The 26,236-nt window shown below is 39.7% G+C and overlaps 1 protein-coding gene across 1 annotated transcript; it reads left to right on the plus strand. All coding sequences in view use genetic code 11, as the record gives it.

The window, feature by feature from the left end:
* On the plus strand, positions 1 to 25,994 carry EGR_01034 (hypothetical protein; the record flags this gene model as incomplete). Its single annotated transcript, XM_024490283.1, has 13 exons — positions 1 to 206; positions 4,682 to 4,750; positions 7,108 to 7,274; positions 9,322 to 9,518; positions 13,077 to 13,346; positions 14,506 to 14,590; positions 16,678 to 16,871; positions 23,071 to 23,402; positions 23,662 to 23,707; positions 24,436 to 24,519; positions 24,679 to 24,756; positions 25,177 to 25,255; positions 25,960 to 25,994. 13 exons carry the CDS (start codon positions 1 to 3, stop codon positions 25,992 to 25,994), a joined length of 1,842 nt encoding a protein of 613 aa, XP_024355102.1.
* Positions 25,995 to 26,236: the final 242 nt, after the last annotated feature.

Consider the following 26,236-nt stretch of genomic DNA (forward strand, 5'->3'; position numbering starts at 1 on the left):
ATGGCTCCTATGAGGCAGGATAGTGCAACCTTCAATATGACCTGTTTACTTCGAGAATGGGATCGTGCCCCTAGGGAGAGACGCCGCCAGCTTTTACAAAACTTTATTGATCAGCACTGGAACCGGTCTGGACCAGAACTGGAGCTGGAGTTAGCTCAGATGGCCAGCCTTTTTCTTGCCCGCATATGCGTTTGGGTGAAGTTAACGTGAGTTTTCATTTTCAGAATGGTGCTACTTCTCTGAAGCTTTTCTTATTTGCCACAATTTTTGGACTGACAGAAAAGATGTACTTTTCAAGTTTGTACTATTTATTTATGAGCCGATTATTCTTAATTCTGGCTTTTCCAACGCTTCCGTTTCGCTCCGAAATGTTTCTGTTTTCTTTCTCATGTGTTTCTTCAGACTCCTGTATACGATATTGTCACCCAAATACCTTGCTGTACTGAGTTGAGTTTTCGTGAGCCGCTTTGTCTGGCTACCTCCTCATTGTGTTCAATTTTTAAGATGTTTCGAGGCCTTGGCTCTAAATCTTATCGTTGGCTACCGTCAGCGATAAAGGTCTCGCCTTCGTCCTGCTGTTGATTGCCCCCGTTTCTGCAAAAAGTGAATTTTTTTTCTTCAAGGTATTACTGAAGCTGTCAATCGTTATCTTTAATTTGAGTGAAAATTGGCTTATTTGGGTGATTTCGACAATACGACTATCTGTTGGTAAAAAGTAATTGCAATGGATCGGAAGAGAAAGAAAATCGAGTGAGCCGATGTTATTTGTCCACTTATTGATGCAGTCCATTTTCGGTTGGTTTGTGCCTCGTCTTGACTTGTTTATCTGCTTGTGTGGACACAGCGTGGCCTCCTGACATGTTTCTGCGTTCTGCCTCTTCCCCCATTCCTTACCTCTACCACCCCTCCCTGGCCTCCCAAGGAAATGCAGAAAAGGGAGTTTTTTCACTTTGGCTTTTTACCCACAATGCAGTAGGCTTTTACTCACCCGTATGGGATTGCCCTGAAATCACGCTTGGGTAAATCGATGCTCGCCACTTTGATATCTATGCTCATTGAATGCTGAATAGAATCAAATGATGTACTGAGTAATGTTTGCGTTTCTCGTTAACGTTCTTTGATTTTCGGAGGGTATTAAAACTGAACGGCATGCATTGATCAAGGGGTTTTGCATTGTTCAGCAGGAATTTTACCCTTGCTTTATTCAACCTTATGTTGTTAGCTTTAACTTTGTAGTTCTTAAAAAAACTGCAGAAAATTTTCTTTGATACCAATTTAGTGAATGACCACTAGAATCAGTTATTTTGAGGTTCATCTTATCAAATGTGTCAGCCCGCCTCGCAAGTTGTCATTCCTCATTACCAAGTGTAAAAATAATGTTATCTCCTCGGAATTAGCAGTTAAATCTATTTTATGCAAACCCTTGCACGCCCAGTAACATGGTATCACTTGTTTCAGTTTCTCAGAACACTAGTTCTCTATGGTGCATGTTTCCTTCCAGTTATTATAGTTTTTTTTAGCAATGCTTTTATCGTCTTTTAACTGGTTGACAGCGGCTAATTTTGTAATGCATGGCCTGCCTGACGAATAACTGCCCAAAGTTCCCCTCTACTACAAACGGTTTCTTCAAAACTTTGTGCTCTCCTCTCAAAAACTAGACAGATAAGTTGGGGCCTTTGCAATTGCCTCTGCGCGATATTTCACAATTGAGGAGCATAGTTTGGTTCTGCAATTTTGGTGAATTATTTGTCGCCATTAGTTCAAATGTCGTTGGTCTGTGCCTTGTTTTTTCAGGTTTCAAACTTGTTTAAAGTCTCATGAACATTGTTCAAAGCGCCCCAATAACTGTTTTCTGAAAATTTCAATCTGGAGGAAATGGATAATCAGCTTGTACATGTTTATATTAGTTCTTCATAAATCTGCAGAAGCAGCTAAGCATTGACATGTTTATTTTCGACTATTAAGCTAGTTAACAATATAAATGGTTGTTTATCCTGAAACTTTCAAATGGATGCATGCCATTGAAACTATTCAATTACCTTGTCTAATCTTGTGCACCTTTCATTCCTTACCCTTGATTTATATTTGTTAACACTAACATTTCTTGAAGCTATCCGATATATCCTTGTTTGAACCATATTGGTACCACTTGCAGATCCTTTGCGCATACCCTTTCCTTTTCGAAGGGGGAATTAGTAAAGAAGACTATAATGTTTAATCACAGTATGAAAATTTTCTGTTGCATCGGTGAGGCTGATTAGCTATTTAGTTGGGCAGAACATCGTTAATGACTGCAATCAATGGATTGTCATTTTAGCTTTATTGCTCCACAGATCGTAAAGCGTCTAGCGCCGAAGTCTTTTTCAGTTCGTTTTTCTTTGGGCCATCCCCACTTGCCGCTGTGTCTACTTCTCATTGGACTGGGCTGACGCAAACTCGTGTCTTTGTCTAGCCTGGGTTGTGTTTGTATTATACATGTAGTGAGCATTTCCGCTTAGCATATCTGCATCATCTTCTCGAAACCGACCAGTGACACTTACAAATCACCCTCCTTGTAGCTTGGCAATACGGTTGTGTTGCACATTGTTTAATTGACAAATGGCCTCGGTCACCACCGGAAATGTAGGCGCTCTTACACCATACAGAGGCTTGGTTTGATAACTAAGTGCTAAATTTTTGTTTATTACCTTTTTCCTCAACTTATCGATTCTTCTTTCTATTCGCTGCTGTAACGATTCCTTAGTGGCCTTGATTTTACAGTTTCTTTGGCATTAACTTAAATATTTTCAACAGAAATGCTCATCGTTTTTTGCACAATGTTACCTTCTTGATTCCCATTTTTCACACTTCAGTTTTACACGAAAAGGCAGAACGGCTTATTAGTTCAATGGTATTTGTGGTTAAAATTATATATGCCAAAGAAACACGTGGTCAGAACCGTTTTTGATGAAGTGCGATTGTTTTGGTGTTCGGGATTATCCACTTAAACCATAATTGATTTGCTCAAGTCGACACCCATTCATCTCTTCTTGGTAATCTGATCCTAACCTAAGCGGATGGAGGAAATTTTGAGGGTTCCCAGTTATTCGTTTGGCTTTTAAATTCTAGTCCAAAGCCGAGCCAAAACAAGACGCGATTTACTGACTAATGCAGCTCAGGGAACGGATGTGAAATATCTGAAAAGGTGTTGGTCTAATCATTTGGGATCCGTTTTTAGCAGAATTCTTTCCGTTTGCAAAAGAATCGGTCATTCTCCTTCCATTCAAGGTAGTTGCCTAGCTCAACACTGCTGAAGGGCAGACATTTACGACTACTACGAAACCTGCGTTCCTCAAACGGCGTAGTGAGAAGACTCTGATTCTTAATCTGCACATCATTCTGCTCTCTTCCGCAGCTTACTCGATTTGCTGTTTTTAATGATCCGCACAACGTTCAATTCATGGTATTCTTGTGTGCCTTTGGTGGGGTACTAGCATAAAAGTTAGTTTCTGTTATTTAAATCTGACAACTGAAAAAATTAGTTCGGGTTGAGGTCGTAGATTTTCATTTTTTTTCACACAATGGACCTTCGCTGTGTCAAATCTACCTTACTTTGTCATCCAGTAAAGTGTGCGGTCCCTGAATCGTTTTTTTTTTGCCTTCCAATTCGACTGACTTGGGGCTTATATCATCCCACCTCTGTTCGCTTTGAAACAGATGAACGGCATTATTGTGCCTAGTCCTTTGCAAACGATTATGAGGCACGTTCGTTTTCTGGATGTTAATCAAAATGTTATTATTCCCTAAAGATTTTAGAACTACTTCTTGACTAAGTGTAGAATTATATCGCCCTTCATTGCCTCCCTTTATCCATAGAGTGTGAAGCGGGAACCATACTGAGTTTTCATATGGGCTCGCATTGTACAGGCGTTTGACAGTGTGCAGCCACGACCGCTTCTGCTCATAGTCCCGACAAATTTGCTACCCGCCCGACATGTGCTCTTTCAACTTTGTCCCCGCTCTTGTTACCAGCTATTTCCCCTTAGATAAAAAATGAAATATGGGTATGTATTGCCCCAAACTAAAGGGAGGTTGTTAAACCGACACTTTTTGTCTGTGCACTCGCCTGTTCATTTGTGCAAACCTGTTCCGATTAGGTCCGTCTTGAGAGCTATAGAGCTTAAATGGCAACCTCTACACTTAACTTACCACGTCCAATTGTCACTTGCGAACACTTGTTCGTTTTAAGTTCATTTCAAGTAGTAATTTATCGAGTGTGCCACCAAGACTCAATAGCTTTCCGTACGAAGCGAAAATTATTGCCTATTGTTTAATGTTAAGTTCAACTTATTGTATCAAAAAATTACCTTGCTTCAAGAGTTACTCCAACTTGTTATGGTCTCCCTTTTGTCTTTCATCTGTAATACAAAAAGACCTCCACTCAAGCCATCGCTATTGCCTCACCGATGCTTAGAACTACAATGTCAGATAAATTGCTAATATAAGAAATCTAACACTATTACCAGAGCACATTTCCTAATCCGTTGGAATATCCTCCCGCTATGCAGTGAATGTCTTCCACTTTTATTATTATCACTGCATTTCCAATCTGTGTATCCCCAAGGATACATTAACCACTGCAAAAACATCGATTTGGCTCATCAGTTGGTCTTATTTGTGAGTTTCCTCTCCCCTTTTATAGTTACATGAGCGGAACGTGCTTGACGGAGCAGCTTCAAGTCCTCTACATCTTCCTCTCTGCAGCTAGCAGGTTAGTTAACTCCTCTTTTTCTCCCATGCACAAACCCGCATTCCACACACACAGATGTGTCCTTCGACTCGGACCACGTTGGTATCCAACTAGATCAGCGTCTTCTTGTCCCGCTGCCCGTGGCAGACAGGAAGCGCTTTAAACCAGAACCTGACTTCGACTATCAACTGATGTAAATTCCGAAAATCAACCGCACGTTTATTTTCTTTAGGTCGACGATTTAAATGGTAAGATTGAAGACCTTGTCTGCTGTTTTTGTACTCGCATGCTCGTAATTCAATGGCGGACTCAATGCTGCCTGCTTTCTTGCCTATTTCATTCGCTAATACCTGTACTTATATGGTGACTTCCAACTGTTTTTCTTTTCACAAGCGATTGACAAATAGGGTAAATTTGTTTTCATGAGCCTTTTTATTGGTGCTTCCCTTACGCTTCAAGTGCTGATAGTAGAATTATCTATTCGTAAAACTTCGTTACAATATACATGGACTTCGTTTCTAGTTCGCAAGTTCTGCTAACTTCCTTTTCTGTGGCTCATCATTTTTCTCTGGAAACAAATCTTTCTAGTTTTGATTGGCTCGTCCGATTGCCTAAATCAGTTACTGAGATGTGAAATACCTCCTTTAAAGATGATTTTCCATTGCGATTCTCGCGACTTGATATTCTATACTTTTGTGTAAAACTGTATCACATCGTCTGTTTGTGTTTTGCCGTCATCAATGCCATGTTTTCATCAACCCTGAAGCCCACTTCCAAAATCACTTTGTTGGACTTTATAGAACGTGTTGTTTTCAACGCTGTTGCCATATCAAGCTATTGGCGATTCATTTGGTAAATTTGGTTTTCCTTTACATCGGTCATCCTAGCTTAAAAGTGGCGATTAATTTTTTACAAGCTTTAATCAATACGGGATTGAGAAATTAGGCAGTTCCCTTCTTTTGTTGCATAGATGTTTTTTGTCAATATTATTAGTCTGTTGATTTTCGGCCATGACTTGCTGGGGCCCATAATTCATCATACATGGACTATGTATTGCTTTCTTAGTTTTCTTCGTGTGCTGGTTTCCTAAACTATTGCGATTTTTGGAATGTATTTGGGCTCCCTAACAATTCTGATTGCTACTTTTTTCTAATTGCTCCTAACTTTCAGTCTTACTGGAGTCAAGAATGTTTCTTCATCCCTTAGCTAAGTTAACACCCGCGCAGCCATCCAGCGCCTTTCGACTCCAAGGTCATTTTTGTGTATTAAAATTAAGAGTAACCTGCTCATTAGTCAACCTATGGGCTGAAAAAATAACCCTGACATTCTATAAAGTCATGTGTCTTTATTGTTTGCTTGATTCGCTTTAGTAAGTGTCTGGTCGACGTTTCACTCCGTCCAAGCTAATTGTCGATCATTGGTCTCATCTTGCACTTTTCACTTTGTTTGATCTGTAAAATTGCTTTATCCAGCTGCCGATTGCAATGTGCTAAGGCCTTCTCCTAGGTTGTCCAAAGTGGCACCTAGGATGAGGCCATTGGCCCTAGGATCCATATGTCTGTTAGCACTCCCGCGTTTTTTGCCTTTTTCCGTGTCGACAAAAACGACATAACAGCGACCAGCGCACCAGTGGCTAATTGTCTTGCTCGGCATCCCAGAGGTTGCAAGAATTGATTCTTTCCACACCTCTGAAAAGGAGCGTTTTTTCTTTTGACTGGCTTTGAAGGGCCTGAGAAAAATTGCTATTCATGGGAATACCTTTCCCATATGCATATCTTATTGTTGCCTTACGACGGAGGTCACTAGATAATCTTTCCCAGTCGTCTTTTTATTTTTGCGAAGCAACTTACAAGGTAGGCTTCTTAACATTCGACTAGGACATGGTTTATGTCCCCATGACAGTTTCTTATCTAAATTGTTTATTAAAATCAAAGTAATTTTAATATTGTTGATTTCGATTGCTGGGAACGTAAGGTTTCACACTAACTTGTTGTTGGGTCTGTTTATACTCTCTGCATTTCTTTGAAAGGTCAGGCCAATGTGTCGTGGTGTGTCTTCGCGCCGAGATGCTTCACTATATTCCGACTTAACAGTAAAAATCGTAAAATTTGTTAGTTTCGACTGGGAGTTTATGAACCCTTTAGGTAATTTCGGAAAATTCCTATTTTCGGCAAGATCAAATTTGACTGCCTTTCTTTGACATTTCTAAAGAATATGTTGTAACTTCTAGCCATTGTGGTGTTATCTATGCCTATGCTTTACAAATGAAATTTAAATTTACATCGGTGCATTCAGTTCGTCAATCTTGCATTACGTAGCATCGAATAGTCCGCTGTTGGCGTCACAATGGTGATGTGTTTTCTCTTTCTCCCTCTCAGTCACAACTTTCTGGCCGAGTTTCTGCAGAATGGCGGCATCCTCTGTTTACAAGAGCTTTGCGTATTGCCCGGTGCCAAAGAAGTCGACAAGTACTGGGCTCTCCGTGTACTCTCCTGCGTTGCTAATGGTGGCACGCGTTACAAAGAAACCATCTGTGAATGTTATGGTTAGCTTCATGTCAAATACGTCTCGTTTACGCAGTTGTTTCTTTTATCTAGAAGTTTTTTTATTTGCTTCCCACCGGCATTATTTTACGATTTTGAGGCCTTCCCACTTCCTCCTTACAAATGCTCCTCTTTCTCGAATAACTCATTTTAGCCCTGAAAACTCGCAAGTGTTGAAAAATCTTGACTTTGCAAAGTTGTTACCTTGTGTCAAAAAGTAAAAGTAAACCTGTGGGTTCATTCTACAATATTTGCTCTGAATGCAGCTTATTAGAATGGTCTTTCATAAATGCCTGCATAAATGAAAAAAACTTCCTACTTTCTCATTGCGTTTATTTTTACTATCTTCATTCAAACACATGAAGGCTCCTATGAAAGAGAGTGCAAGTGGGGCTTTGCACAGTTTCAACTCGACGCTCTAATTTATCCGAAGCTAACTTGAATAAAAACGCAGAATCAGGTCCTCGCTTGCATGGGGGAGATTGCACCCAAGTCTTAAGATTTACTGCACCTCCATTGTAATTGAGCATGCGATGGAAACTCGATCTGGATAAGGTGCCACCGCGATATCTTTCCTGTGCGAATTTTCGCTCTACTGGTTGTCGTGTAAAGAGGAATTTCGCTTTTATATCGCTAGGTGTTCATTTAGAGCTGTTTGTGTTTGTTCTCCTGTTTTTAACTCGAAACCTTGTTCCATATCCCAACAAGACTCGTTCGGATCCTTGGTGCGTGTCAAGTAACGCTCCACCTGCTCTTGTGCAATAGCCTCCTCTTTTCATCTGTGAATAAAGCGGTCTTTTTCACTTGAACGTTTAGGCGTCACTGGAAAGCTACGCAGCATAATGATTCCTATTTCCTGCACCTTTGTACTTTTTGCAGAATCAGTTGTTAAAATAAAATTCAAAATCCAGTTCTTTCGTGTTATTTGCATTGGTACTATTCGGCGGTTAGTTTTAGTCTAATTAATTCATGCTAATTTAGTGCTTTTAAATACCTGGGTTATACTATTGGGTTAATTAGGCCACTTCTGTGAATAATCTAGTAAGTAATCCTTGCTTGTATCTCACATCTATGTCGCCTCCCTTTTGTCACATTTATCATACAAACAAAATGTCGTCCGGCATTATTTTTCAAAATTAGAGCTCGAGTGTAGTACCCTTTTATGCCCATGTGCAGCGTATTTCACCCTGTTCCCTCCACAAGCACTCCTTATCTTTAGCATATGATGCCTGATTTATGGTTACTTTACGTTAGCAACGGAGCTTCTGAGCAGATCGCCACTCGAATGTAAATTTGGACCTCCCCCCTTCCTGCCTGATAGTGGCAGTGGCGCGACCAAAATGTCGTGTCTGCATCTGTGCGTGTGCTTGCTCAGTCCCGAGAGCTGTGTAGCGTTTAGTAGGGATGACTTGAGGCGAGAGAAGTAGCTAAGCGGATGAGGAAATGCCATTCTACACAACTTAGTGCGGCTGACTCGTGGGGTCATTGCTTCACCCTTGCATTTGTCTTTTATTTTCTCATCATTGAAGGAAATGCATGATCTTCAACGCTTACAAAGTGGCGCACCTGAATTCTTGAATTATACCTCGTCGTATCTAGTAATTTGTGTTTACTTTGTTTACATTTTAGCCTCACTATTCCTTCAATTTTGCGTTTTTTTCTTCGTTCTTCGGGCGGAAAACCGCGGTTGTTGCGGTAATGTGTAGTCACAGTATCTGCCCTTTGGCCTATTAATTTATAAACTTCCATGGTGCACTAGCGCTTTCACATAGGATTCTGTTTTACAAGGCTTAAAAACAATCAAAATAACAAATCTTATTTCTGTAGAGTTTCGAGCAGAACACCCTATTTAGCGTTTGATGTACCCCTGAATTGAGTCTGCTTTACAAATTTAAACCATTTTGGAGAATTCATGGTGTAAACTCCTCTAGCACGTTTCCTGAGCTGTACATCTAGGTGGGTGGCTTTCGTTTTTCTGCTACTTTTGACGGCACGGGCCTGATTTTAAATATGCCAATTACTGTTCATTTTGTTTTGCTGTGGCTGCAGGTATCCGCGCGGTGGCGGAATGCATGGCCAAATCGCGCTCCGAGCGAACGCAGGAAGCAGCGCGCGACGTGCTGGAGCAGTTGGCTGAAGGAAATCCGCGGTTCCGCGACCAGGTTTACAAGGGCCTCATTGCTGTCTTGCCCTGTGACTCCGCCAAGGCCCAACAACTCGCCCTCCAGTCCATTCGCATTCTCCAGGTTAGCGTCCTTCTCGCCCCGTTTTCCACTGCAGTAATTTAATCGAATGGACGAAACATCTGTCTTAGCTCCCTATTTAAGTTGTATCCGTGGTTTTTGTGGTTCATGAGGTGTAACTTCTGGGCTATAATACGCCACTATTTCGGTTCTCTAGCTGGGAAAATATACGCATCGGTTTCATTTTTTTCGGCCACAAGGATGTGGTATCTCTTTCAGCTGAGGGAGAGCAAGTCTGGAGTCGCGTATAATAAGGCAAGGTAAGATAAGTGGGGAGGGTGGTAGCTTTAAATTTGTAATATTATCCCAAAGGTTAAACTCGTAGAATGATATGCTTTAGCAACAAAACGTACATTTTTGAGCAGAATTGTTGCGGTTGGCGTTGAAGCCGGCCATCCACTAGTAGGCTCCACCTATGGCTATTTAAAAATATCATAAAACTTGACAAAAAATAAGAGCTGTTAAGTTATACTTCTCTTAATATTAACTAATTTTCGCGTTGTTTTGGTTTCAAATTCGTTGGGGCTTCTAACGCTTAACGTTTTAAACATAGCCTATTATGCACGGCACGCGCCGTGAACGCGACTATCCGACACTGTTTTCCCATATCAGCTTAAATTTGAGTTTCACTGCCCTTTTGGTGTTTTTTTTTGCAACACTTCATGCATAGTGTCCTAGTTAACTTTTCTTACCTACAAAGTCATTCATCGTTACACAAGTACATTAATTCAACCTGTCTTCTAAAGGTGTAGTTTTGCGCTCACTTTCATTTGCTGTTTTGACAGAAGTATCGCGTCGAAAAATCCCGGCGCAGTATTTTACCACCACGTTCGGGTGACATGCGAAAAAAAAATAATTTTGCATTTATTATTAAGTGCCTCAAAAATTGTTTCGGTTTTTAGTCTTATTCCTCTTCACTCAGATTTGATTAAGTTCATTGTAGCGGATTTTTGCCATTCTGATCCTTCATAAATGGCTCAGCTTCTATTTGTGTTGACGAATTTGGTCTGCGCTGAGCTCCGCGGTTAAACGCCGAGGATCTCGTGACTATATCACACTGGTTTACCTGCTTTCGTATGCTTGCGTCGAGCCAGGGACGTGAGTGCGTGTTTTGCATCGCGCTTTTTCCATCGTTCAATGATGGCAAATCCCATAGGGAAAATTTTCACTTCCATCGTTTTTTTTCTCGTCAATACAGGAGTTGTTTCTTACTCCTTTCTCCGCTCTCTGGATTCAACTTGGCCAGATGGGAAACACATTCTAATGGACGAAATGCTTGCTTATTTTACTTGCTTAACTTTATAGTTGTGCCTGTCTTTGCACAGCTTTTTGGCAGACTAGCATAATTATCTATGGTCGTCTTTCTTAGTTCAATCGTGTGCGTGTTTTCTCATAACTGTGCTTCCCACTCTTGTTTGAAATCTGATGTTAAAGCTGCTAGGCGCCATGGCTCATTAAGTTATTCCTGGCCGTGACTGCGCTTCTCACCATCCATTTACGATGTACATGCCATAGCGCCTAAACCGTGAGTCGGTTTGGTGTGATTGATCCTGAAATCGGCCTGACTTGACCGTTTCTGCTTCATTTGGATACAATGGTCCTTGTGTTAATTGGGCTGGTTGTGGTTCTCAAGTGAACTCTAGCTCTCCGGCGAATAGACTAACCTCTTTTGTTGTGTTGAGATCTATCCGTTATAAACAAAAAAATCATTGAAGCGCGCTTATGTGGTTGTCTTATTTTAAATGCCTGTTATTTCTATCTTCCTGCCTGTCGTTTTGTTGTATCAATCCCTTGTTCTCATTGTTTGCTACTTTTTAGAAAACTTATCACTTACGTGTGCGTGCCGTGTATGCGTTGCTGTCACGTTTTGTGACTAAATTGCGTGCAAAAATGAGCTTATTAATAAAAACATTATCTTCAAATCTCTGCTTGATACACGCACTTCTGAGCTATGCACCCAAGCAACTCAACCCAAAAGCTTGAATAAATTGTGGTAGCATCGCTTGTGCCTATGTCGGTTAATGCTAAGTAGACACTTTTGTAGCCCCATGCGTGGCTGCTTTGCCTACTACATCGATTGACACTTGATTCATCCTCACGATGGCACTCGAAATCTCAAAGTAGGCGTACTATCTGGATGGGAAATCGTTTATTTTTCTGATTTATTTATTGTTTTAACATATGGGGATTTTTTTGTGCTTTACCAAACGCACGATTAGGCTTTTCTTTAAGTCTCTATTCTGCAGCTGATTTCCATTAATCCGCAGTTTTGTACCTTAATTGTATACTGGCACCTTTTCAGCGAACCAATGATCCCGCGGATGTTTTGGATAGTATGCTCTCCTACGTTGGTTCGCCCTTCGTTGATGATTTCTTTTGTTTTTATTGACTGTGCAATACATGCCAACCACTTTCTAATTATCAATTCCTTCAGTATATTAACGCTACGTGCTTCAAGTATCATTCTTAACTCAAAAAACTGGCCTTTTAAAGGAACAAAATGTGGTAATTCAGGATGACGAAGACGATCTACATTTGACCGTGTTTCTTTTTCCCAGCTACCTTGTACAAGTTGCATTGTTGACTGATTCCTCAGCAAATACGTCCTTGAAACTGCACGCGGGAAGTGGCACACCAGTGCAAGGAAGATTAAGAACTTATCGAGATACTTTTATTCTCAAAGATCCTGCCTCTTATTGCTTCGTTCACTCTTCAATTTAAAAACTGATGTTCAACTATTCAAAAGGGATTTTCTCATTCGGTTAACTTGTTCTTTTAAACTGTCAAGAAATATCCCTTCAAACATGCTACTCTCATTGATTGTCATGCGATTCACTTCCATTTCACTTATTATTCTAGGTATGTTACTCAATTGTATAGTCTTAACCGGTACATTTTATTTGTAGCCTACTTTTTTGCCTGACATTCCAATTTTTTAATCGCTTTTTTTCTCCCTTTTTTTTCTAATTTTCATAATTTTGCTTAAATGAATGATGTATGGATTGTACTGTTCCACTGTCCGTCAAAAAGAATGCGGTAAACTAACTTTAAATGGTTGTATAGAAATATCTCCTTGTAGTGGTTTGTTTTTTTTATAATACTGTTATATTTATTTCTATATGTATACGCATGGAGATGTACAGCTTGGCATGGCGGTGAAATTCCCCAACCTCGCATCACTTAATCTCATTATTATCTGCCGTTCCTATTGTGACGCAAAATAGCTTTCTGCTTCTGTAACCAGTAAGTAGTGGGAGCGGAATTATTTAAAGGAATATGTTGCTGTGTCAGTGGTCTCAGATTGGAGCTAAGGCACGGCAGTTTTTAAGTTCCACCCATTCTTATTCTGAAAATAAATCAATTCGGGGCGAGTTGTGTAGTTGTATGTACATTAGAATGCTGAAATACACCAGTTAAATGGAAACTGCACGGTTCTTAACTTCAATTGGCTATTTACACTATGCGAGAAGTACATGCTTACCTTTGGCACGATTTTACTCAATTTCCTTTGTTCAAGGTCGGGTTAAAGTGGCTGTCACATTTCTGCTTTCAATCCTTAAGGCCACGGATTGTGGTAAATACCGTCTGCTTGCCCGTCTCTTACTCTCGCTCTTCGGTTGTGTGCGTGTATGTTCGTGCGGTGCGCCTGCTCTCAACTGTCGTCCTTCCGTGCCCATTGGTGGCGGTGCTGTCTCGCGTTTGGCTTACATCCCCGGGTCCATTGAGGCGAGGGGGGAGCGAGGACGACAGTGCGTTTTGTATGGAAATCTTTTCGCTATGCACTTCTGTCGTCATTTGCTCGTCCTCTTGCTGCATTGTGCACGCCCCCATGTAGATGACAATATTCAGTTCAGAAGCACTTCAGTAGCTTCCCCTTTGCCCTTAGAAAATTCGTTCAATCTAAATGGTTTTGGTACCGGGGTTTGATTTTCCCAGTCCCAGTGATTTAGGTATAAACTTTCTTACTCTGTTGATAGCTTAGCTCTTGGAAACAAATTGACTCTGATCCGATGTGTAGCCTAATTCATTTAACTTCCCAGTCGATTGATGGCTGTGTGGAAGAAGCGCGAACAGCGCTAACCACTAACCTGGGGCATTTCCCTTTTTCTGGGCTTTTGAATGTAAACGTTGAGTGAATTTCCTTTTTAACTTCCTTTAAACTCTTCAATGGGCGTACTCCCATCTGCTTATTTGTTTCGAAGAGTGTTTGTTATTACTCGTAAATCGGCCGTGGTTAGCCATTTATCGCGGATAGTGCTACGTTACGGTTGTCAGTATGCAATTCTATTTGATTCCACTTTTAATGTTTTTTCACAATAATTCGTTTACTTTTCTTATTTAAGGTGAAGACTTGCTGAAATTTGCTTTATTTACCTTCTTTTTCCACAGAAAAATATGCTTCTTCGCACCAAGGTATTTTTGGTATTAGTTGTGCGGTAAATTAATGTAAGCAAAACTGGTCCTTTCTGTGAGCGGAAATTTTAGCATGGCGAGATGCTGTAATCGTCAAAGATAGTTGATGCGTTAATTACACCTTTGAATAGCCAGAATTGGTTTGTTGTCAAATTGGTAACCGTACGTATTTTCTCCCATTTTAGCCTATTCTGTTAAAGTAACTAACAGATTGGGGAAGAGTAAGGTTGTATTCTTCATCCTTTCGAAATAGCCGATTTCGAGATCTTTTATTACAACTTTAATGCTTACGACTCTCGTCTATCTTGCATTCTGGTCAGTTTTTGAGAATAAGCCTTTGTATTGGTTTATTTTACGAGCTGCCAGCATTTGCGCCCTCTAATTGTATCAAATCAGTGTTGTCTAGTTCTATTCGTCGTTTGTTTTTTGCTACGCACGTTGATGAAGTACTTTCTTGCCTAAAATAAAGCCGAACTGGTCGAAGTGCAAGCTGGCTTTGGGAGTAGGTGGGGAGGTCGATTCAATCGCCCGTTTATCATCCTGCGTCATCTTAGCCTTGTATTTCATGCCCCTTCAGATCGGGAATCCCGTGGCTAACAGGGCGCTCATTGATCGTGTCAATTGCATCATGGAGTCCTTGCATTTCTCTGTGCAAGCTGCCGGTAAGTTCCTGACACGATGTAGTTCTAGATCGTATAGGGAATTTTCGTTGTCATTTGCAAACCATGTTTTTGTTGATAATTACTTAATACTGTCTGGACAAAACTGCTCCTGCGTTTACGTTGAACTCATTTGCATTATTACGAGCCGATAGGTTTTCCAGTAATGCAACCCTCCTGCTCATCAGCTTTAAAATAGTGAATGGAAATGACCAGACAAAAAATTGTGCTATGGTTTTATTGTAAAGTTGCACGACAATACATAGCCAACATAGTCGATTAGATTGGCAGAAGTTCGAACTCTGGGGTCTAGGAATTCTCAGCAACATTCACCATGGTTGGATCGGAACAATATTCTGACCCTAATTACATCTGGAAATCACTGAAATGTGTACATAGGTCAGATGGAATCCTTCTGTACTTTTCTCTTTCTGTTGTGATTTAGCCGCACAGTTCTTCTTGACAAACAGTTGCGTTGAAGTTGAGGGTGGTACTTGACAGATACGAATTCACCTCTAGATATTGGGTAGAATCATGAGCTAGAGCAGTTAGGCTACTTGGGTAATTTATGACTAATTTTTCTGTTATTATCATTGGACATTCATCCATTCGGGTTTTATTGTCAAAATGGTATTACATCTTTGCCGACTTCATTAGTATTTGATTATTTAATTGGGCACGCGTTTGATTTTTGGCTTTTACCCGCCTTAACACATAATTTTTTTGCTGCGTTAGTTAAATTCAAAATGAGAAAAGATCACTGAGAGGCAATGAGTCAACCACCCCACCCATGAAATAACTACAACTATTTGCAAGAGAAATTTTTGAAATCCAAGAGTGATTTTTTGGTGTTGTGGAACTTGTATTCCTTATTGCTACTTTCAAAAAAGGAAAAAATTCCAATGTGAATGTGTTTTCATGAGCATTATTTTCCGGGAGAATTTTGTGCAATTTTGTGTTGTGATCTGAAATTGAATAGATGATTTGTCTTATTCCTTGTAATTTGCCACAGATCTGTCCAATTTCCCTCTCATTTGGTGAATGTCTAGTATCAACGAAGAAATTATTGTGCTACTTTAGACCCTTCGTGCCTATTTGTTATGGGAAATTATCACCGTATCTACCGATATTTGCAGAAGATGCAAATTTTTAGAGTTCTAAAAAACGATGAAGAGCAATAATGGAATTGAAGTTCAATCAGCCGAGTTAGGTTATTATGGAAATTAACAAATGGGCTGCAATTTTGGCCGTCTCCTTGGGTGAGTCCTAGATATAGGCAGTGCTTAGACAAACCTGAGCTCGTAAAAACCGTTTTAGTAGCCATGGTTATGGAGTTTGCCAAAATTTACTATTTCATCTGTGCGTTGGCTTTCTGGTCTTTGTTTTGTAAAAATAAATTTTTTTACCCCTCTTCTGGTGATGTTTTTTTCATGCAGTCTGCTCTGGTACCTTAGCCCAACCCGTTAGATTGGTAGTTTTCAAACCGCTAGTTAACAACATTAGCGAACGGCATCCTGGTTACTGAATTCATCCAGCAATTAGACACAGGAAGTCCTTTCACTGTTTATGTTTAACCAACACCTTGATATTATTAAGTCGAATGCGGCAAATATATGGCAATAAGATTTTAATCAACACGCTTTAAGATCGAATTAATCTTCATCCTCTTTAAACAAGTACTTGTAAATTCTCTTTGCTATGGGATTGTTGGTGTGAAATGGAAGTTACCATTGGTGATTCGAAAGGTTTCATACTTGATCGAATTACCAGGTCCGTGTATGCTCTCCCGTGCATCCAAATGCTGGTTAAATTCATGGTTGACTTTTGCATACCTCCTTTTTTTGACATTGTAATTGGGCACAGATAAATAGCTTGATCGTGGAGACGATAAGTAGTTGCGACTCCCTGTGTTTGCGCATGTTTGAGGGATAATTTCAGTTGAGTTTATCTAACATTTTATATTTGCTACTCTACCCCCGCTGCATTCAAGTTTTCATAACGCATCATCAGTTATTAATAATCCCATAATTTTAGCACATTCTGATGTTTTTGTGCGTTATTTGATGGTTCCCCCATATCTCTGTCTCTAGCTCTGGAGCTTGTTCGTACCCTTATGGAATGTGACATTGCCGATGACATTCTCAAGGCTCTTGTGCGTCTCCTTCATCCTCAACGGGAAATTGAACTGGGTAAACTATTCAACGAAGCAACTAAATCCATCTCTGATAGCAGTGATGAGGATGATAATGATTTTTCTGAAACTGTCAACGAAAATGCTGATGATGTAGGTATGCTGTTTTGATTTTTTTTTGAAGTGTGGATATGATATCGCTTTCCATCTTTAAAAATCGTTTTTTTTTACCGAAAGGTATCTATTCTCTCAATCACTAGCCTTGTTAGGCTATTTACTGTGCATTTATTGACGGGCTTGAGGACATCTCCATTGAATAGGCTATATCTACTTACATCTGCCGTTTTAAACTGTGCCAAAGTTTTAACAAATACCTTGTTGAAGGCAATTTTATACAGGCCTCAAGATTGATCGTGAACGTGCAATCGCAACCGTTAAAGTGAATTCCGCGTGTCAAATGTTGATAGACAATTTGATCACAACTTTGTCAATAAATGTGTCGTCAAAATGGTTTTTTTCCGCAACTATTTTCGATTATGTTCTAAGTTAATCGGAAACATTCAAGTGCGTTGTCAGATGAATAGCAATAATTACAAAGGCTATCACTTGAGTACTTTCTTCACTTCGAATTTTCTAGTGATACTGTAGTAGCAAGAATATGTTGTTTTAACACCACCGTGAAAAAGTACTTGTATTAGTATGTAATTCTTAAGGGGTTAAATAATTCTATTTTCTAAATTCAGTCTCAGTGCCCGGAAACATTTTGTCTCTGGTATCCTCCTTGTTCTCACATATCACAATATCAACTCGTAACACTGGCGCAGTGCGTTGTTTTTCTGCTTGTCTACCTCTATTACTATTTTTGATGCTGTTGCTACTGCTTTGGAGATGATTGATTGCAAAGTTTTTAGTTTCTTATTACTGGCTTTGACCGCTGTCCGATCAATCAATTTGGAGTATAGCCTGTCCCCTCTCTGGTTAGATTGCCCAAGGACGTGCGTTTGCGCCCGCACACTCACGCCTATGCGCGCAAGCACATGCGTTACTTAACTACTTTGGCCGGACTACGCAATGATACACCCTCTCCACCAATCGCCGGCCCTTTTTTAACCGCAGGATTAGCTTAGGTGGATTTTTATCGGGAAGGTATTTCACTTGCCTTTTTCGATGATTAGTAGTAAATTGACCTGAAATGGGCTGCCCCGTTTTGGTATAGCGCTCTAGACTTATGTATTTTCTATCTAGTTCTCCTCTGGTCGCTAAATCAGTTTCATTTAATATACGTTTTATTTCGAAAAAAATACATGCTTTTATTTCCAACGGGGTAGACTACATCGGTTTCCCAACTGTAGTTGTTGACGCTGCTCATAGCGTACAACAGCTCGATCAACTCAATTTCGACATTATTAGAAGGGATCTCTTATTTACTTTTTACCTGTTTGTATCGGCTTAGATAACTTTTCGGATCGATGTAATGGTTAAGCAAAACAATGTTCTAATTGTGCATTTTTGGCTAAATTTTACCCGTTCAATCTCCCAGGAGTTTTTCATTAAAAGTGCGAATTTTTGTTTTGTTGGTGTGATTCTAATTAAAGCATCATATCTTAACCTCCCGATTCACCCTTGAATAACTACCTTTGACAGTTTAGCTACCACATATGGCCAAAGAACCCCTTCAATCGACCTCCATTAGGCATTAATCTTAGTAAGCGACACAATTTCAAACTCACTTTATCAAAAACCAATCCAAATCAGGCCCCTTTTGCTGACCTATCGATGTTTAACTCTCGCACCGTTTTGTGTCATTAATACTTTTCATTCGATATGGGTTACTACAGTGGTGAATAATGGCTCATTTGGACAGATATGATCTTAGAAATTCGGCTTGTTGTTTACTTTAGCTTTGGTTAAATGGGATCTTTTATCAACTTTAAGTGATCTCAAGTGTGCCTTTCATTTGGATGCGATCTTCCATATTACAAATATGTTGTACATTTTTATTTCATCCTAGCTTTGACTTAAACCAACAGAGAAACCCCAACACATGGATACAATCTAATTCTTTTTATTTACCAGGTGTCAAGAAACTTTTTTAGTATTATTCAAATTGCTTTCCAATTTGGTAAGGGACATGTCCTGCGTCACAACCTTTGGTTTGGTGTTCAGCACCATCGGTTTGGTAAAAACGAAGACATTTTTGAATGAACACATGGGGTTACTATCTTCCTTAAGACGTATGATCTCGTAGGTTGCAACCTCCTCTCCATCAACATTCACTCCGCCGTCTTTGCAACCGCTTCAAATCACACCCAAATGATTTTAGCTGGTTTTTGTCCTTTTTGCTCGTCTCGTTTGCTCGCTATAACCTCAACCTTATGTCGTTCCTTTTTTGTGTTGTGGGCTTAACATTCCCATTCGAATTTTCTCCTAAGTAATTTAACTTTATCTCGTTTTCCGCCCTAAAAGGATCGGCAATTTATTTTGTAAATATAATGTGTGTACACTGCTAATTGTCACATTTAGATGTTATCTGAAGGGAAATGAATTGAATTATGCTGTATGAAAGCAGATTTTCCCAGGCTTATTGCATTCGAGTGTATGCTCAACTTTTCGCCTTCAAACACCCAGGATGATACTTCGTGTTTCTTTATGTACTTTATTTGGCTTTCGATTATCTTTTACTTCAAATTAGCATTCTCAATTCTTGCACAGCTAATTTTTTTTAATACTTTTTTATCACTAATGGACATTGGATATTAAATCGCTTACTCTCCCCCATAGACTGTGCTTTGCTCGGCGATAAACATGTATGCCATGCGAAAATAAGGTTTGTGCTTGTCATGGTGCATTGTGGAAAAGACTACTGCTATAGCTTAGTTTTTTAAAGATTTCGATCCCTTGGTCAAAAGTCGAGAATTGCTATTTTTCGGCTTTCTGGGGTTGATTTTTACACATCGAGCCTTGTCATCGTCTTTCCACCCAGTGCTTCCAACTCGCTCTTAGAATGCATAAAAATTGGGAGAGTAATAAATGCCGCACATTTGTGTGGTGGTTTTTTTCATCGTAAACCTTCAACGCCAGAAGGAAAGCTCGTTGTTCTAGTTTACCGTCCATGTCATGGGCTTAGTTTTCTACTTCTTTAATCAACTAGGGCAGAATTGTTCAAAGACACCCGTGTGCGTTGCACTCTTCATTCGTGTTAAGGCGGTACATTCTGGCATTCTGCCTTTTTTATAGTGTGTAAACATCCTTTTAAAATAGTAGGTTAGTTCCTAATGTTCTCTTCCTCCACACATGAACACATTGCACAAACCTGATTGTAATAGGCATTATTTCTGCTTATTGTCACCCAGTTTGTAACTGCGAATCACGATGTCCGTGATGTAATATTTTCACAAATGATGGAGTATTTTTGGAATTCATCTTGACCAAACTTACTACTTCACCATCACTTGTGGCGGTTATAACAGTTACACCATGGCTCTCAAGAACGAGTGAGAGAAGCCTCTGGCTTCCACAAATGCTTACGTTTCTGAGTCTTCGCTCCTTCATAAAATATTTCCACTGAGTGTGCTTCTGATTTCGAATTCGTTGGTTGTGTCGGTTACTTTTTGGTATTCCCGTTTGACGGTGGTTTGACTCTTCTACCACAGTTCATTGGCAGTAAGACATTATCGTCTTCTTAGCTTTTTAAAACATGTAGGGTCTTATTTGGAGTAATTGGCAAAGAAGGAAAGTGTACAATTAATGTTCATCTGTCATTGATGTAACTATTGACAAAAGTACTCCATCGTACTGTATTTATTGACAAAAGCGTCTCCAAACATAGAAGAAGAATTAAACCGAATCATACTTCGCTATAGTAAGTAGTTTTTCGAGGATAAATTGTCACAGCGTCTTTTCACAATGTTTACCATTAAGTTTGGCATATTCCATCGGTAGTTATTGTATTCAAATTTGTATGCACACTTTCAGGGTCCACAAAGATATTTTTTACTTTTCGCTTTTGTCCACCTCAGGAAGAGTTAACTTTGACTACACGCTGTCACATCGGAACGCAATTATACTTGTAGCCATTCGCGTCAAATTAATAATGAATATAGAGACAACTGGCAACAAATTATTTGCCTTCTGGCGCTTAAACCCTTCTTTCCGGTTAACGATTTTTCACTCGGTAACTGTACTACCTGCCATGACTTCAAGCGCCTTTTACGTACTGTCGAGGGTGGGTGGTTTCGCATAGCTTGCCTTCTTTGACGTTCAACTCTGTTGTTCTCAACTGATCATTGGTTGAGAGCAGAATGAAATTACTCGATTGTCCCTGAAATCTCATTCACTACTATTTTTGTGTTTTCTACCTCATAGTTCCACATGCTATTTAAAGCTGTTTCCTTCCTCACGTATGATAGTGAATCAGTTGTACGGAGAACTGATAGTGACCTATGTGAATTTAATGCATAAGAAACGTGCTTATGGCCCGGGTTGAAAAATTACTTTTTCAGCTAACTATTGCTACTTCAGTGCGTTCATATTTTTGGTCCAGTTGGTTGATGCAAATGGGACATAGCTGTTGTGTACGTACTGCACGTTGGAGTTTTCGGTCTCGAAAGCCCATTTATCTGGGCACAGTCTATACATACTAGTTAAGAACGTTAGTGGGATACTTATAATTTATTCCAATGCTAATAACGTGGGGCTTGGTATCCAAATCACGTGGTCATAGACGTTCTCTGGTATATCCCAAAAGGTGGATTTCTGATGCAGGGTTGATATTAATTCTTTGACATTTGCTTGATTATCGTTTGCCCTATTTCGTCATATCTCACATGAAATTGCGCATTCATTTTCTTATTTGTATATGTGTCAGGGTTCCTAATCTCTATTGTAATCCTTAAATGAATTCGTTTTCGTTTACTCGTGAATGGAAAACCGCTTCAAGTTATAACTGATGGATCGTAGTTTGCGATAATGTGGGTTTTTGAAAACAGCAGTTTTTATCAGGGCTTTTTCATTGAAAGACAAATTAACTGTGTAATCTCCGAATTAGTTTCTTGCAAATCTAAATTTGGCGTGGAATTGTAACATTTCGCCTCTTACTTATTACCTTTGCATCTGTATTCCTAAGAATTTTGAGCTAGGAGGATTATTTGACGTGAACGACAGTTAAAAATTCATTTGCGAAAGTAGCTGTGATTTCTTAGGCAGCATGTTAGTATGCTGCCTGCCGTGCTCTCACAGACATGACATTTTACTGAGGTATTCACGTGACCTTTTTTATGGTGCCTCTGGGCTTACTTAATAGTAATCACGCATAATTTTATCTCATTAAACTGGGACTGGCCCGTCCGGACTCCGTGTTTCTTTCCATTTGTGACATTGATGTTAATTCGATTACCAGTTGTGTAATATTTCATGCCTACCACCTCATTGGAGGGAATTTCCCTCTACCCTGGGTGCCAAAATCCTACTGAGGGGAGGGGGGTTTCATTCCTGTTTTTTTCTCTATTTGCCAATTTGCGGAGATATTAATGCTTAGTTTCGTGTAAGTTTTCGTTAACTGAGTCTCCTCATTTCAAATCTCGTCAATTTTCCTTTCACACTTTTTAAACGCATCATTACGATATCACAATGGGTTCCGACATCCCACTCTGTGTTTTCGGATTGTTAGTTTTTACACAATATGCATTTTTACCTTTTTTAGGCCATCAGTTACGCTCTGCCATTTGACTCAATATCATAGCTCAGCCGCTTGAAATAATGCCAGTTGAATACGAAGTTTGAAACGAAATTCTGTTGCTAATATTTTTTGGTTGAATCGTAATTAAGTTGCTTATAATGAATTTAACGTTTTGGGTATGAAAAAAGCACCAGGATTAATTTCATCAATCTTATTTTAATTCATTTTTTCGTTTCCACTTCCCTTTGTCACGGCTTCATTCCCTAGACTGTTTGCTCCCAAATTCTAGCCTTGTAGATTGAATAAGTGATCCATGGTTTACAGGGCTCCGCGATTTCCGTTGATTTTGGTTAATTTTTTATTACAAAATATTTTATGGGTAACTGTTTGAGCCACGGTACTATTTTTCTTATCTTAGACATTATATTTTACGCTTTAGCGACCGGAATTTGGTCATTTCGTTTAAGAGAGTAATAGGACACCAGCGTTTCCCACACGGTGACCCACCACCTTCTCACTTGTTTGGCATTGCTTTTGGACCGTGAACACTAGTTTTGAGCCAGTGAGGGCATTTGCTTATATTAGCCGTACAAAATTCCTTGCGGTGATGGTTTGAGAACAGGACACGCCGGCACACGTATGTGAACCTGTATTACGTGTTTCACTTCTTATCAGCCGAAGAAACCTGCAGGTAATGATGGTGTTGAGGAGGATGAGGTTGGTACCATGGACGATGGCAGACTGATAGTAGCAAGGCCCATCAAGACGATGCGTCGCCGGGTCGGTGGCAGAGCCAGCCGTCGCGTCTCCTCCTATACGACCAGCTCGCGTAGTAGTAGTCAGCACAGGCGCAGTCGACACCCGCGACGGGGCAAGGATGGTAGCGCTTCCTCCAAGGCTTCTATCGATCAGACATTCGGAAAGACTAAAGACCTCGATGACGACCAGGCTGTTCTCCTGCCCACTCCGGCTTTTGTCCAACAGGCTTCCGCTGCCAAGTGCATTGGGTTAGTTTGTACTTCCCTTTTAGGTAGTATGTTTACATGCATTAACTCTTATATAAATGTCAACAGTTGATGATGCAAATCATTTTGGATCTTTCAAATTGGTGATTCATCGCAAACTGGTTACCCTACTCCAAGCCAGAACCATTTCTTTCGGATTGTAGACTAGCCCGTGAAGTTAGTAAATAAAAGCTTTCCTGTTATTTTAGCAACGTCCATCGAGGTTAAAGGGCTTTATTTTTACCAAAGTTTTTATTTTTAGTGTTCTCATTGAAGACAGCGTCGATTTGACCAAGAGGTTGTTATCGGTGAGTAACTTAGTTATTCCCTGTACGAAAACGTCGGGGAATCGTATGATTCATCCAAGGGAGAATTGTGGTTTTTACTTGGCTGGTGATACCTAGTTTTCATCATTGGTTTAGGATTTGATTGTGTGTCTTTCTCCTAATCGTGCAGTAAAATAGCTTCTCTGTTTATTTTTACTATTAAGTTCCAGTGCGTTGGATGAATAATTTTCGGGTTTTATAGCTGCTCGGTTTTTTGCGGTATTGTCATATTTTCCCGTGTGCACACTTCCGTTGTGATGTGCTACCTACTAATTATTTTTTTTTTTTTGCTTTTTGAGCTAGCGAACCTCTAAAATAACCGTTGCTAACTGTTGCAAAGTCAATTTAATCTTTTCATACGCGTATTCTTTTAACAAATAGTGCTTTTGTATTTGACCCCCCAATTCTGCATTTTCGACCAAAATTAGTCCTCAAGCATAAATGAAACCAAGTTTGAACACATTTTATAGTGTTTACTTAATATGAAATCATATTGAGCATTCAGCTTTCGTTGATGATTTCCGGTTAGATTTCCGGTTCCTGTAGCTGTAGAATAACTAAAAAATAAAATATTTCATTTAAATAAGGGTATCACAATGTTCTCGGCAAGACGGCTCCGCTTACTGAAATATCTCCTATTCAATGCAATATTTTTTATGAAATTCCATTGTTCTAGCTTATTAATATGGTCTGTTTTCGTTATACTTCAGCTCGGAGCACTCTCAGGTCTGCTCTACGCAATGGGAAATTTGGAGTATCCTGATAGTCAGCGCCATGCCAGCTTAGCTGTCAAGGTACTGCTATTAGTAAACCATTTTATTGTTTTTTCGTACTTGTTATGATTAGGATTTCCCATTTCAACTTGATTTTCTCATTAAATGTGAAGTCCATCATTGTTTTTGGATTCGGCGTCATTTATTCTGATTGGTGAAGTTTTCTCCGTCGTGTTCCAGATGCTCTGCGAAAGGTACTTGCCAATCAGGGAAATCGTCTCCCAGGTAATGGGACAAGCTCTCTACGAGGAATTCTTCGTAGGTCCTCTTTTATTAGCAGCAGCAGTGGCTCAAATGTACAATTTTTTGGCGCTCTTTTCCTTCTCTAACTACTCCGCGTACTTTTGCATGACCTTGAGCCCTATTCGCTTGTGAGAGTTCTGGTCAAATGAGAAAATCTGGATGTTGAGTGATGAAGTGGTAGTAAAAAATTAATTTTCAGTCATAGCCCAAAGTGGGATTCCTTCTTTGCTAGTACCACAGTTAGCATTAAAATCGTTTCAACTTTTGAGCAAGTTATCATGCTTCCTCTCCCTCCTAAGTTGGAAACACTCGATTAGCTAAATCGGCGTTTGGCTTTTTTGTACACATCACTTGTCAGTATACATTAAAAATTGTTCAACGATGTGTTTGTTGGTGGTTTTTTCCCGGTATATCACTTCTTTTTAACTTATTTAGAAGAACACTGATGAATTTTACTTGCGCATGACACCTCTGCAGGCTGACTTGCTGGTCTCTAGTAAAGCCAAATTCGCAGGTATATTTGGTTTTCATGCGTTCTGATTTAAAAATGCTGCCCTTTATAGGTCGTAATTATTTTAATGAATTGGGTCAAAATATGCCTTAAGATCGTTTATTTTCGGTATACAAGATTGCAGGCGTAGTTTTAGAATCACTTTCTAGCCAATTTCGCGGCCGACTATGCTAAAGCACACCGAATCACCGTCAATTGCCAGTACATTTCCATGCAACTATGTCAGTTAGTTATTCAAATGCCCTTAACTTGGTCCAAGGCATCTCCCTACAATCAATATTTTTACCATCACTAAATCCGAACCTAGTGAATTTAATCACGATATTCAAATGGATTCGACTGCACATAGGTTTGCTGTGATTTTTGTGATGATGTTTGTTTTGTGCACTATTACCCATTTTTATAACATTTCTTAATCTTGGGGATAAGACTGCGTTTTCGTTGCCACATTTTTACCCTTAGCTGTGAAAATTAATGAAATGTCACTTTCACCCATCTTTCCAAAAAGTAATCCTAGGCTAGGGGTGATTATCGGTACTTTGTGACAGTAAAATCGCGCGCTTTGGTTTAACTTTTATTAAATATCCAAGTAAATCGATAATTCGTTTGGGTTTTCATCGACCGCTGCATTTGCTTTAAAATTCGGATCAGATGAGGGAGTGGTTGATCATTGTCGTCACTTTCTTTTCAATTTTTCCCTTCTCCAGGAATTGACGAGATTAGCCTGGAGAAGGAGGCGTAAGCGCCTCAACTTCCTTCTGCTCATGAAGTGCTGAAATCCGCACTTACATTAAAGCAGCTACACACAGAGCAGCTTTCGCATTTCCCCATCCTCATCAAAAGCAACGCCTTCACCACGAATCGCATTCCAAACACCTCTGGATGTACCTCACGAAGATTGCTCAAATAAAGTCCCTAATAAAAATATTTTCTTATTATTAGGTTTGTTGAGTGTGCTTGAATATTGCCCTATTTTGGCCTTTT

This window comes from Echinococcus granulosus, assembly GCF_000524195.1.
Source record: "Echinococcus granulosus chromosome Unknown EG_S00004, whole genome shotgun sequence".
NCBI classification, from domain to species: Eukaryota; Metazoa; Platyhelminthes; class Cestoda; order Cyclophyllidea; family Taeniidae; genus Echinococcus; species Echinococcus granulosus.